The 15,338-nt window shown below is 40.5% G+C and overlaps 1 protein-coding gene across 4 annotated transcripts in view; it reads right to left on the bottom strand.

Moving 5' to 3' along the window:
* The window catches only part of gab1 (GRB2 associated binding protein 1), a 78,428-nt gene that overhangs the window by 36,602 nt on the left and 26,488 nt on the right, over positions 1-15,338 (bottom strand). For all 4 annotated transcript variants that reach the window (XM_022738192.1, XM_022738193.1, XM_022738196.1 and 1 more), the window contains 4 exons: positions 7,406-7,534; positions 6,777-6,942; positions 3,342-3,570; positions 1,901-2,586 (listed from right to left, as the gene is read on the bottom strand). In XM_022738192.1, coding sequence (XP_022593913.1) covers positions 1,901-2,586; positions 3,342-3,570; positions 6,777-6,942; positions 7,406-7,534 — 1,210 coding nt within the window. The remainder of the gene's footprint in view (positions 1-1,900; positions 2,587-3,341; positions 3,571-6,776; positions 6,943-7,405; positions 7,535-15,338) is intronic.

Genomic DNA, 15,338 nt, shown 5'->3' with positions numbered 1-15,338 from the left:
TACAGTATATATATATATATATATATATATATAATTGCAATACATAATGGAAGTTAAATGGGATAAACAGTAGCAGTGATAGTTGCTTAGCATTTCACTATTTTATCTGTAGGACACAACATGATAATTTCACACTTTCAGACTTTCTGTACCAGTGCGAAATGCCTTAATTTCCAGCCATTCTATGCCATAACATAATCCTACATATACACAATAGAGGCCCAATTAAAATATGTGATTGCATGACTCTACAAAGATTCATTTACTGAGTAGGACAGAGCTCTGCCATTGTGTGTAAGGGCTCCACTATGAGGTATATTATAATTGTTTTTTGCATTCTCATTATGCACTGATGCAGTCACTAATGCATTTCACTTACCGCCACAAGAACCACAGCAAATGCTGGGAAGAGCTTGTATGGCAAATGAGAGTGTCAGCTGAGGAAGACTAAGTGGGGTAAGACCATGACGGGGAATAATTACAATGAGACATGTAATTTTTGTGAAATACTGTAACTGCATCCAAATACATCAATAAAAATATGTTTCAAATGGTTCAGATGAAATCCCATGCTTATTAAAGTGCAAATCATTCACATATGCTGGGTTATTCCTGCTCAGTGATTCCTTACATTTTCATTTTGTTCCCCTTGCATCATCAAAATGCAGATAGAGATCGATCCTTCAACCCAGTCTCTCGGTTGGAGAAATATTCACCACAGCCTCAATGCCGTTCAGTGTGAAGTTATACAACACATCATCAGATGTACCCGGGATATTAGCAATGCACAGAGTTTAACACGGGTAAGACTGATGACTGACTTTTGGTTTGTGTAAACAGCTATCTTGCAACTAATACTTCTGTAATGACATTTGTCACCACAAGAGGGAGGAGTATGTGGAAGAATATACCACTTTGTGTCCATCTTTACATCACAAGTCTCTCTTCTTGACAGAAAGTTGTTTTCAATTTATTTTAAGCCTTTCTATAAAAGATGTACATTGATCTAAGATTTGTGCTATTCAGGTAAATTTCTATCATTAGAACTACTTCATTTTCTATTTTTACTTGACTATCATAAAAAAATGCATCTCTTGCCTATTCAAAAGATCCCTACTCAGGCTTTGATTTGCCAGGTTTTAGTAAAATCTTGTCCAGATTTGATACACAGTGAAAGTGATGATAGTGCACAGAAATTGCTGTTATGTGATATAAACTTGTGAATCTCTACTTTGATAGTTACCATAATATTTTAAAAATCACATGAAAGATTAGTGATGGTATAGTATAGACAACAAGAAAGGTGGTCCTGATAATTAGCCAAAGATATCTATGGTAAGTGAGGACACATGAAGATGGTTCTTAATGTTTCTTACTTGCTTTTAAATGTTAGTATGTGTAATTGAGTACTGTAACCAATATATATGAGTGGAATTGCTGCACAAACCACTGTCGAGTTCATTAAGGCATTTGCAGAAAACTCTGTTCAGGTTCGATAAGGTTTTGATCATTTGAATGGATTGTGAACAAAACAGAAGACTAAAGGTAAAAACGGGGAATGCAGCTGGAAGAAAATATACTAAGCTCCAGTGACGTCTCTTATCATCCATCAAAAGAAAGCTAAAAGGGTACCGAATGCAAACATAAAAGATGTGCAAAAGCCTCGTAGAGCCATTTATAATGTGTCTAGTTGAAGAAAAATATCACTACACATAAAGGTAAAAATTTTATAGAGGAAAGAGGCTTTGTGAATGTGTGTGTCCTGTTACACACTATATTTAGATTTTTATATTTCAGGATCATAAAAGATATTTTCTTATCTCATTGTAGTTTTCCAGTGCTCTACTCCAACAGTAAAAAAAGAGAGAGAGAAAAAAAAAACAACTCTCCCGACACAAACCTTTACGGAGGCGTGAACAGTCCACAGTGCCAATAGTGTTGCTGCGTAATGCTTTATTCCCAGCACTAGTAGGCACACAGTAGTTCCCATCCGTCTCTGAGGCCGACCGGGGCACACAATAGGTGTCCGTAGGTGAGCGCTCAGCAGGGGGTGGTGGGGGTCCTGAGGTGGAACTGAGCGAAGGCTTGGGTGGTCTTGGAGGGGGGACTACATCTCCCCCACTCTCTGAACCTCCTACCCCTGTTGACGATGACAACGTGCGGGGCACCTGGTAGGTACAGTTTGCACCAGGTGTAGGTGGGATATCATAACTGATGGAAAGATTGCGGAGCTGTGTCTCCATCGAGGGCTTCCGTGATGGTGTGTTGAAGACATAAAGCTCAGAGGTGTCCCCACTGTCTGGATGGGCTGGAGGGGAGGAGGCCGACTTGGGGAGCAGCACAGTGTCCTGGGAGTAGCTGCGAGGGAGGTGGTAGAGGCTGCCATCAGTTGAGAGCGAGGCACCACGTGATGGAGGCGAGTCGTAGATGGAAGAGGCAGAGGCAGGGGCCGGGTGCTGTGGGAAGAAGCCATTGTGCGAGGTGTGTTTAGCTGATGAGGTGGAGGATGTAGGCGTGCGGTGAGAGGGGAGGTTGTCATTCAGGTCTGTCTCTGAGGAGGTAGACTTGGAACACTCGGCATGGGCTCTGAGAAGAAAACACATATATACACCAGGGAATTAAATATCCACACAAAACAGGTTGATTTAGAGAAGTTAAGAAATTCACACAGTCATAGTGAAACTTCACAGCACTGTTCGCAAGTCATTGTTAGTAGCCTAAAGTTATAATCAGATACCTCTTGTCACTTATCTTTGACATCCTCTTATAATATAAGCACCTCTTTTTGGGGAAAGTGGATAACTGAGGGACTAAGTAGCTGTTGGGTAATATCTAAATATGCAGTGTTTAGATATAGTGTTAAGTACAACTCAGTCAGTTTTGATCTACAAAGAGGTAATTGCTTAAGAGTCAAACACCTCTAATCCAGCACTAATAATGATCTACAAAAGCCACGTAAATCTACAGTGTTTGTGTGTCTCTGTTGGTCTGTCTTGTTTTCTTTTTTATATACATGTGCAGCACTCCACACAAGCAGGCAGTTCCAGCTGGATGGCTGGCCACTCACAGACTAGCCTGTGGAGGAAGAGTCTTGCTCTCACACTCCTCCAGGAGCAAATACTCCTGGTCTCCCTCCAATGGAGAGTGAAGCTGCACGGAGCTACACACACCACACAGCAGAAACAAGGAAAAGAGTGGCAGTACAGATGAAATGTACAAAAAGAATAAATGGGCTGAAAAAAGTGTACAGAGAGAAGCTGACATCACAATACAGCACTCCAACACAGTGAATATGGAGTCTCATACATACAATAGAGGCATACGTACACAAACTAACTCACCTGTTGGGTTCAGGCTTTTTACTCTCACAGTTGGCCAGCCACAGGTAATCCTGAGGCTCCTCTGAACTGGACTGAGAGTCCAGGTGTCGCACACTGACCGGTTGGTATGGAGGGGGCACACTGGAAAGCACTCCTGCTGCTGGACCAACAATATTACCCAGTGCTGGATGTGGGGGGGTATCCACTACCAGGCCTCCGATGGCTGACTGGTGAGCAGCTTTTGCTGCCTCTGGAGGAGAAAAACGAGAAGGCTGGGATTAACTTCTCTCAAGACTGTTTCTGTTTATGCGTTATCTTTTGTATATCAGGCCATGTGTGCCTCAAAACAGTTAAGGCCAAATACAATACAAGCTTTTCCACAGCTGACTGTAGAGGAGGTGGGTTACAACCACTGAATTAATGATCACCTCCACTGACAAGAGAAGAAATTAACACACTTTTATGAAAAAACAAGAAACTGTAACCTTAAAGGGAAAGCAGCAGAGATGCTCCTTTACAAAACAAATGCTATCTAATGAATGAGTGAGATTATTATTTAGCTTGTCATCTAGAGACTAAAAATTGATCACAAAAAATGAGATAGCATCATGTTCTGTCAGACTCGGCTCAGCAGCTGTCAGTGAATGACTGATCAGGCTTACACATTGTACAATGGCTTTGTAGTAATTAAGTAATTAATCAGGGCAGGACAAAGCAGATTTGATTATTAACAGCCAGATATTCACTTCATGTAAAGTAGAAGTTAGACATTCACCAGCTGGGCTCTATAATCTGTATGGAAAACATCAGTTCCATCAGATGGACTTCCACTGAATGTATTTCATTAAATCCAGTGGACTAATTTCACTGACCCATTTCTTTTTTGGACTTCTTACTACTTTTGTATTGATCCATTTTTAATCCTGATGTTGGATTAAAACCATATTGTTGTATCTTTATATTTCTACCGTTCCAACTTCTTGGTAACCTATGGCTCCTACTGAACCCCCAGTTCGAATAAGCCGAGATCTGCTACTTCTGTGGACCTGCAAAGCCCATTGAGACAGTGTAGGTGATATTGGTGACTGATGATATTAGGCAGAGAGTAAACAGTAAGCTGTGTTTGCTAATGTCTACTCTTGCAGAGTAAACTTGGACCCAAGCTGTTTCTTAGCAACCCAATCCCAATGTAACAGTCTATACTCACCTTCAGCATTTTGACTGATACTACATCAACATTACGTCTCTATAATGTCTGAACTTCAGGAGCTGGTGTGTGTGTGTGTGTGTGTGTGTGTGTGTGTGTGTGTGTGTGTGTGTGTGTGTGTGTGTGTGTGTGTGTGGGGGGGTCTCTGATGAGACAAGGACAGATCTCAGATATTTCTTTGCAACAGCTCCCCATACTCTGTTTCTCAAACTCAACCACAAATCACAACTGAAACTAAAACACAGGGTGTCCCTTCTCAACTGATCCAGGAAGTCACAACAGTTGATAACCTGACGGGCAGATTTCCTGGGAGAAATAAAACAGTAGGCAGTCCAGCTCAATGTGAAGGAAGAGGTGTGGTATGTGTGACAAGATTCCCTAAATAACACCGGCACTGGCAGTTGATATCAAGTTTAATCTCACTGCAGTCATTGCTGTGAATTTACACAAAAAAGACCATAACGAGTAAGTATTTTCATCACTTTTCACATCCAACAACCTCTAAAAGCTTCACTCGTTCGTAAACCGTCTGAATACAGTGTTTGCCTTCAGAATCCCACACACTATTTCTCAGACAGAATTTCCTGAAGGTCCCTGCTTTGTCACACTGAGTTTTCAAATATCAGAGTCCTTTTCAAACGCTTCTGCTCGAGCTGATTGTTGCACCACACAGAGAGCCAAGACGCCTGATGCGTATGCCGGGTGAAATATATCTATGCTTTCATTCCACATCTTTCTACTTTGTTCATCTTTTCACAGTCCTCCCACTCTCTTCAATAACTGTGATGGTTGTATCTCAGGCAAGGTCCCCTCTTTCTCTTCTTTTAAAAGTAATCTCTCTTTTTGTGCATCATTTGCTCCTCTCTCCCCTCTGCTATCTTCTTCTCTTTTTCCTATTTGTTGGTTGAAGGTTTAAGTGCTGATTCATACAGGAAGAGGGAAAATCCCCTCTGCTCATACTCATCTATACCTCCTACACTGTCTCTCAGCCCTCCTAATGTTCTCTCCTCTAATATCTGCCCAGCCATGAAGCACTCTAGCGTGGCCACACACAACAGAAGAGTAGGAGTTGGGTCTCACATGCAGAGAAGTGTAAGCTGCCGCAAAAGAGAGAGCCAAGGACATTCTTTTGTAAGAAGAACTGTGAGGAGGGCTATCTGCAAAGATACTTGTCTTTAGACCTAGTTTCTCCTTGAATAGTCTCACTGTTTGTTTTCACATGCTAGTTTCAATAATTCTGTAGCAGAAGTACCATGAATGCTGTTAACAGGGTTGCCCTGCATCACTAGCTATGTACCTGAGGCGGAGGCATAGTCACAATACTGTGGAGAGGATGACCCTGGAGCAGCATGATGAGTGACTCAGTTCCGAGGTTTATAAAGTATATTCTTCTCCTAAAAGAATCCTAGTGATGTGACATGTCACACAGTGAATCCGTGCAACTTTTATGCCAGTTCTCATCACACTAAAATGCTTACACATCTAGATGAGGAGAAAGAGAAACCATATTGGACCAAAACCCTGATGTAAATAGCACAACCTGCAATTAGGCCCAAAGACAGAGAGAAAGACAGGGAAACAAGAGTATGCAAACGAGAGAGAATGAGAACTAGATAAGAGGGGAAGGATGAAGGAGAGACAGTGAGACCAGCAGATACACAATGCTTTGATTATCCAGTACTGGGAACAAGAGTAATGTGAGCCTCAACATAACACATGGATCAACACATGGATCGTTAGACCTTGGCTGAGAACTATGCTGAATACAGGCCTTCTGGCACATTCAGCTGGTTCACCTGACTCCTTCAGAGAGAAAGAGGCAGATATTTGAGAGGCACAACAGTCAAATGAGAGACCAATCAAATGTACAGTAGTTATCTAGTGAGCTAATATTGTTTTGTTCAATCCTAGCAATGCATTTCCTTACGGCTGGAGATGAAACACACCCAGATTTAAAGCTGCTGAACAGGAATTCAGCTTTTCCTGTATTACTGTACTATATCAGTGAAGACTGTTGGTGCATTAGAAGATCAATTCTTCTTCACTGAAAAAAATACACAATCGTCACTGTGGTGTGCACTGGACACTGTAGCGTGACAAGTGTGGCCAATACTACTAAATTGTTTAAAATTGTCTGTGAATTAAGTTTGAATTTCGACACATTACACAGTGTCCATAACTATCACGGTGGCTAAATGTAAATTATTTCAGCACTGTTGAGTGGTTAACTATCTAAGGCCAATCCTTACCGTCATCAGTGGGGTTAAAACCACAGATGTCGCAGATGCAGCGAACCCACTTATTCATCTCGTCCTCGGTGTCAGCCACCAGGTAGAAGACACGGTCAATGGTCTTGATGTCAAATATGAAGCTGTGCTCCAAGTCCTTCTTATTGAACGTCAGCCCAGCGTCCACCTGAGGGAGAAACCGACAGAGCTTATTTAATTTGGAATCAGTCAAGACAAAATGGATAACTGAATATTTACAGCTTCCCAAAAACCTCCAAGCATGTTAAAATGGAACTTTAGCTTGTGCTCCTTTGAACTGATGATTACATTCAAGCCTGAAAAATTTAACTGAGCATTTTCAAAATTTCTTAAAAACAATGGCATGTATTGTTAAAAAATATGGCAGGCTTTTTTGTTTTTTTTTTTGTTTTTTTTTTAATTTGACTTGATGTATTTGTGAGGAAAATAGTGGCTTAAATCTGTGACTTCAGTGTCCTAAGTAATGCAAACACCCCAAAAGTAAAATTATGAATATATTTGGGCAAGCTGCGGCTAGCTTCAACTTGACGTTCTTAAAAATCAATTATACATGTAGAAATGTGGAACTGGGGCTCTTCAATTTGCAGGCTGGTAGTAATGAAGAACCATACCTGCTCACACAAGTTGAGATCAATCACGCGGATGGGCTTCTTGGCATGGTCATTCTTGTAGTACTCCAACACGTCTGGGTCGCCTGTCAGACGGCCACTGCGAAGAACAAACCACCGCTTCTTCCATGCCTGCAGGGTGAGCACAGAAATGAGGCCAAAGGTTATTTGTGTGTTCTCACAATGACTGCTCCATTCCCAACTGACCACAGGCTGGCCAAATGCTTTATTTTTCCAGTTTAGCCAATGTGTCCTAGCATAGCTTGTGTCTCTGTGTGCATTCTCCACCAGCTGCACTGGCCTCACTGAAGAATACTGAGAGCCAGAGGGAAGAGGCCCGCAACCAGAAATATGTGTCTGGGATAACCAGAACAAAAGCCACATAGTTTGGTGTAGCACCCTGATTGGGGTGAATAACCAAATCTATAAGGAGAAACAGGCAATTAGGTCCTTTCTTTCAAATGGTATTTGTTGTCTGTGAGAATATGGCACCACAAAGCAGACAGAAGAGTTTAAATTCAGGCATAGCAGACACAGAAAAGCAGATAAGATTTATGACTTTCACTCAGTGTACATAAATAAAAGACAGTTTAGTAATAAAATCCTTAGCCGACAGCACATTAAGTACATTAAAGAGAAGGCAATGAGAGACCACTAGCTTCCTGGTTTAATTTAATAAATCAGTAATAGATTACTGAGGCCACGCTATAGAAACATGATAAAAATCCCCCCGTGCCACTGTAATTCAAAATACAGCTTCAAAATTTGTTAATGTACCATGCATATGACAGGTTGTTGCTTGAAAGATAAAGGTCAGTGAGAGTGAAAGGCTTCTCCAGGCCTTCAACATAAATTCAAAGCCAAAAGCTGATTAATTTTGGCACTACACTGACACTGTAACCTTGCTTGTAAATTGTGTTTTCCACATTGGAGTTTTATCTGGAGAACATATCCAACAGTGGTTCATTTAAATGCAGACTCAAGGAGGTCACGAACTCTTGATTTTGCTGAGTCACAGCAGTTAGGCTCAACATTTTGTTTTAAGGTCCAAAATAAGCTCTTAGAAGCAAGACCTGTCTGAGTGACTACTAGATTCTGTCGTAAGATAAGGGAATTATTCAAAAAAAATTTCACTTCCTTTACTGCTTAAGCGAGGGCAATTATGTATGGACACTTTGTACATATTTCACCAGATAGTGTATTACTAAAAAACATGAACTCCAAAATGAGATGATCAATTGAATACCAGAAACTTTCCCAGGACTGTTTAAAATGTGAGTTTAAAATGACAGACAAGACACACACACAGAGATCAGATAGATCAGGAAGCAGACCAACAGAGTGTGAGGAATGCAAACTAATGCTTTGTTGTTGTTGTTTTGGGGTAGGAGATTGACCGTATTAACAATGCTGTGGGCTTGGATTTTTTCATCCCTTCGCTGTTTTTCCATCCACAGGGTGTCCTTTGTTAGTGGGCCAAGCCCCGCACTGAGACAGCATGAAGAGCATCAGACCTTTCCCTCCAAAAACAGGATGAAGAAACAAGCAGAGCTGCAAAGCCCCTGGAATTTATACTGCAGGCACACAGACATACAGAAACGACATGGACAAAACACTAAAACATTCAATAACACACATAGTTCACATAGTCACAAAGAATCAAAACCCCGTTCACATCCCACATGCAGCACACTGAACACACACATGCAGCACATGTTTCACACACTATAGTTCAAAAGGTCCGCATTATATAATCACAAACACACCCACATAGTCCAAATGAGGATTAAACCTATTAAACCTACATCCTTTGAGGCAGGACCACTTAAATACCAAATTTAACCATAAAAGCTAAAGTGAATATGCAAAGACAACACTGATGTGTGTTGTGTTGGTTGAATAAAGACAGTGGGTGTGGAGAGGGAACCTCTCTCTCTGGCACATGACAAAGCAATCGTGGGTCAAGTTACCCTGTGGGGAACAGAAAGACCGAGAGCTTAAGTTACAGCAAGGCCAGGCCCGCCCAGGGTGAGAGTGTTGACAACTGGGTGAGTTGTATATGCTCAAGACAGCAGCTAGTGAGGCCTGTTAAACAAAACCGCTTAATAGTCATAGAGTACAGTTCCTTTGAAAATGCATGAGAAAACAACAGGTCACTTGTAGTTAAAAGGAACGGAGTGGAGAGTGTGCACATCCAAGAAACCTTCATAGCTACAGAATCAAAAACTCAAACGGAAAACAGAAATCCAACAAAAGAGCTACACGCCGTGCAGACAGTGGCCAATGGATTTAACATAACAATGTTGCAATTTCACTGAGATCTTTGTTAAGCTTAGTCAAGTAAACATGACAAAGAAGACCAGGCAATATATACAGCAATCACACAGATGACTGTGTGCAGTTCCTGCAGAATTAAAAATGAAATGAACTACACTGACGCCCTGAGATCACAAAAAGGGGCTGTGAAAACACACTGAATCTAGTAAATCACATTTGTAAAAACATTTTATCACATATAATGATCACATAAACTATCCAAAAGGGAAGCAATTATCATAGAGGGTACCACAAAGAAACAATAAATATAAGAAAAAATGGACAGACAAAAAATAAATATATAAGCTGTGTACAAAAATGTAATGGGTCAAATTCACACTGAGGAAATACTCAAAAAGATAATGGAAAAGAGGTATCAATGGCTGTTCACCCCTGGAAGGGACAGTCAAAATGTATCCATCTTAAAAGATGTAAAAAAAAAAAAAAACAAATAAAATGAATCGTACTGTGAAAAATGTATTCCAAAAAAAAGTGTACAAAAAATTTGTTATTGCAGGTTGAAAGGGCCTCACTGCCTTGCACCAGCCTCCTTATGAACCGAGCCTTTCAATTGTTTCAAAGAGCACGACAAAAACTTTTGGTGAGACAGCTCTTAGTTTTTATGATCTGAGCAGATTCGCAGCCCCCCCCTCTCCTGAGGAACTGTGAATCTTTAAACTGAGACATTTGATAGAATGTTTTATGGTCATTTATTTATCATAAAATGTTTAAAAATCAAAATTTTATTTCAAACCCTAGCGTAAATGGTTTTAAGGGTCATTCTAAGTTTAAAGCAGTGGTTTGTGATTCAAAGAGCTGCAGCTCTGAAGAGAATCTGCAAATTCGGATGGTTACACCACTAGTTCTAGGATGACAAGCTGTGTGGTAGCTGGAGCATCTATCCACCATCTGTGGGCTTTCACACAGCTTTCCTCATGCACAATTATACACACTTACTCTGTTTTATAACACTAATTTGTAGCACCCATTGAGTACCAGACACGTGCATAAAAATAATCACTTATTTTTTTTATAATAGAGTGCTGCAGGAAACAGCCCTAAAACTTGAGTTAATATTTTTGCACTTCCGGTTCCTTTGACCCTAAATGGATGGGTTTTTTGATTGGGTTTTTGGTTCGATGCCTGTACTAAGACATTTTCACGTTTTATTTTACGACATAAAATATGTCAGTAAACACCCCACTCTTGACGTTTCAAAGCTCTTACGTGTCTTAAAAGAAAGGCGGTTGCTAACAAGGGGCTGAATGAGAATACAGAGGTTGTCAGGGACATTAAACTTCCACCAGTCCACCTTTACAGCCTTGTTTTGTTTATACTCACACTCTTGCAAACTATCACTAACTTTCTAAGAGAGACAAATTTTAAATTGGAAGCTTAGTGGTGGAAGTCATGCAACGGTGGTTAAGTTGGTTTATAGTCTAACATTAGCTTTTTACTGATGGCGATTTTATTTAGGTTTCAATAATCATAAAAGTGACGTTCAATTGTGAAGATTATCTTGCTGAACAAAACGTGTCAGTATCATAAACTTCCATTTGTCACAGAGTTTATTTTCTGCAATAATCCAAAAGCCGATGAAAAAATCCTAATGGCTTTTTGTTTAGGGAACCAGGGTGATGCTAATTTACAGATATTTTCCTGATAGCTCCGCTCCATCACGCGGACATGCACACATAGCCTGAGAGTTACACCTACTAACTATTTATATTAGGGATGTAAGCTGTCAGGGACTAAACGAGTAAACACTGTCATCCTTGCGGATCAGCACCAAAAGTACTCGTTGTTATTTTTATTAATGAACAATGCCAGTTAACTGTTGCATCTAAGATGTCATGCAGCCATCCCCCGCTAGCTTAGGCTGCAGTTCCGGCAGGTGGCAGCACCCCTCTCCCTCTGCTAATGCCAGGATGTTGTAAACAAGCAAGGAGAAAAGTGGGACAGAAAACATTTTTGATCTGCAAAATGAAAACAAGGTTGTACGTAAGCTGGGTCAGAATGAAGTGGCACATAACCACTCAACCGCAGCAATGCTTAACAACATTCAGCACATACATGTGGACGTTAACCTGCAAGGTAAGAAGGCTGCTGGTGCTAGCATTGCTAACAGTCGCCATGCTCCACAAACCAATATGACATTGTTTACCCACAGACTAGTAGACTAGTCTAAATTTAAATGGCTGTTTAATCAACAGGTAAATAAGCCGTTAGGATCATCCTTAATTTACATGACATGAGGTTAAGGCAAGAAATTGGCATGCACTGTATTTACTCTGTTACAGAAAAATCCAGTAGTGGATAGTAATCACATTTCTCCTCTACCTTCTTCCATATTTTTAAACCAGCACTGGCATTTTTAAAATGTATTACTGATATGTACTTCAGCTCTAAGTGTTCTTTCTTCTTTTTTTTTTATAACTGGCAGCACAGTGGGAGAACAGGCCCTTGTAGTGAGACAACTGTTTTTTTTCCTAAAGTGTGAATGTGTGCTTATGTGTCTGAATTTAAAAATACAGTACTGAGGAAACTGCCTTTTTTAAAAATCGACTTTTGTTTCACTTGTAGTTGAGCTTTGGATTTACTTCTACTGGATAGAAGGATGTGCTGCCTTTTCTCTTGATTACACTAAGGAAACTAGTTTTTTTGTTTACATGTCCTTACAGGACCCACCATCACTGAGAATGAATGGTCTGAAAACAACACATCGACTGCACCAATGTCCACCAGAACTGTCTTATTTAACTAAAAATAAAAACTTTTCCAAACAAAATCATTTCACATATGATATAATCACATGACTATTCCATAAATTGTTGTTTTAAGTGCATGTAAACACACATAATATCATAATGACAGAACACAAACCACACGATCATGCTCTTAACACAACGCCACAAACATCTGCCAAACGATCTTTGCCAAACACTGTGTAGTAGTCCACCATTACATACCTCCTGTCAAGGCTCATGAAGAACACAATGAGGCATGTAGTCCTGATTTTACTATTGTGTTTTCCATTGCAGCCAGTGTTGTGTTGAAGTAAGGGCTAAATCCCAAATACTCAAAGCCAGATTGTAGTACTCAATAACTGCAGGAAACATGTACATCCATTCCAGCCTTCCTTAATACACCAACAGATTCTGAACCACTCAGATCACTCAACAATCAGAGCCTACTTCAGCTTGTAGGAGTCTAGTGTTCGCTGCACCAGGGTTGGGAATGGGACGGCATGGGACGATACTGGACTGAGATGGGGAGGGCTCCCCTGGCATGGCAGCTGTCCCCACCAGCCCTTTTCTATCCCCCTCCCCCTTTTCTCCAAGCGTTATAATGTCTTCTGATAGGGTGAAACACAGGAAGACACCCGCCATTCGCCCACTTAGGTCCTACAGCCTATGGGGGCCAGACAGAGACGGCATTGAGGGTCTGACTAAGATGATGATAGGGGAAGAGGAGGGTGGGAGGGTCAGGGGGGAGATGCCAACTGAGTGGAGTCACGCTGCCGTCAGAGGCCTCCTGACCCAACATCACTGGAGCGTGACAAAGGCAAAGGTGAAGAGAAGGTAAAGTGCGTAAAGAAGGACAAAATATGCAAGAGGGAGAGTTTAATATCTTTCCAGAAAGACAATGATGGAGAATGAGAAAGACTGTGATTAGAGATTAGCTGCATCCTCAAGCACCAGGTGGACATTCAGTATATAGTAATGCAATACAATATAAAAGCTCTGCAGCAAACACTACTTTTTAATGGAAATGGAAATGCTACAACCAGCAGCCAGCCAACAAAGAGTCCTGCAAATATACCCCTGGCCATTTGCTGCCAAATAAATGTAGTGAATAAGTGAGTAAGAAAAAGTGTCTACACTATTACACTATGTCTAAACTATCTCTTTTTGACACTGACTGGAATCAATAGAAACTTTATCCCCAAAGTCAAATCTTAATTAACTATTACAGCTCATTTGCTTTTGCTTTTCAATATTTCATTGTCTAAATAAGCCATAGCTTTCCCATATCAGACTTTGGAAAAATTGTGCTTGGTACTATGTCGTGCCCAGATTTATATTATGAGAAGTAAAGAAATAAATGAGATAAAGTGGAAACACTGCGTCTTGATTAAAGACATGGCAAGACTCCCAAATGCAGCAGGATTTGAGCAAACACAGTGGAAATGTGTTAGCCTGCAGCTGCTAAAGAAGAGACAGTGTGGCCACATCAGTCTCCTGCTACAGGAATCACTCTAATTCATTAGTTTAAATATATGAAACTAGTTGCTAGTGTACCATCCTGCCAACACCACTCAAGCTCCACCAAGCTAGTTTTACTGTGCTTAAAAGGCTAATTGTGCTTCATAGTTTAGATAGCTTAATGCAGCCTAAAAAGCCTTTAAGTGCTCTAATTGCTAATGCGAACGTTCTGTCATCACAGGCTGTTAAATTGCATACTTAAACTCATCCTCTATATCTCTAATGGTAAATGATACCGTGACAGGCTGGGGTTTCTGTATTTCTGCAGCAGCAGCAGTTGGGATATTACACAAGACTCTCTCTGCAGGATAATGGCCAGTGTGCTGTTTCTATGACACTTGTGTTGGATAATACATGAAAAGTGACACCAAAGTTATTTGTGTTTCAACTGGTGCAGGTGTGCCAGCATGCGTTAATGCATGCACATCATGTGCTTGCTTGCACATTAAGCGCAATGGACCAAAGATGATTGTAGGGCAGTTAGAAGGACACTAAATAGATTGCCAGCACTTTATCTTGAGGGTTGAACTCCCAGACTTACTCTTACTGTGAAACAACAAAGGTTTAATATTTCAAATTTACTGCATAGGCAAGTTTACACCCAACCCTTGGTAACCTATAACTTCACAGGTTGTAACTTAACTTGCAATTGTAAGCCTACAACATAGTCTCATACAGTTTTAATCCTCAAAAACAAACAGACAGCCAGATAAGCATGGCTAAGTGAAGTGAAGTGCACAGCAAATATGCTGCATCATAAACCCAAATACACAGGTACGAAGGGTTCAATGCTTCTTTTAAAAGGCTGGTATCTATTTTGTGTGTGTGTGTGTGTGTGTGTGGGTGTGTGTGTGTGTGTGTGTGTGTGTGTGTGTGTGTGTGTGTGTGTGTGTGTGTGTGTGTGTGTGTGTGTGTGTGTTATATCAACATAATTTAACAATACCAACTATTTACCATACCATACTTACATACAAATACACAAACCAATAGAACTGCCAATAGTGGATCTGTGCAAGTATGCATCTATCCCTATCTAGGTATCTCAACATGTACTTAGATACACAGTCCATGTACATGTGTGACAATACTGTGGTACAAAAGCTAAAACTTTGGCTCTCACAAGCAGGAGAGGCTGTGTGGCTGTCTTACTGTGCTGTCAGACTCACACCGGTGATTTTTTCACACAATGTCATTGGTCACAGCTAATTAAAGAAAGAAGACAAAAAAAGAACAAAGAGGAATACACACAAAGAGAGAAAGACAAGCAGAGAACATCTTTGTACACAATCCATACAACACTTCTATTTGGCAAAACCTCAGTATCCACAATGTTGTATAATTATATATTTATTTTG

Source organism: Seriola dumerili, unplaced genomic scaffold, assembly GCF_002260705.1.
Source record: "Seriola dumerili isolate Sdu_G_001 unplaced genomic scaffold, Sdu_1.0 BDQW01000035.1, whole genome shotgun sequence".
Classification (NCBI taxonomy): Eukaryota; Metazoa; Chordata; class Actinopteri; order Carangiformes; family Carangidae; genus Seriola; species Seriola dumerili.
The sequence above is the reverse complement of the archived record's forward strand: the minus strand, read 5'-3'. Positions and strand labels throughout refer to the sequence as shown.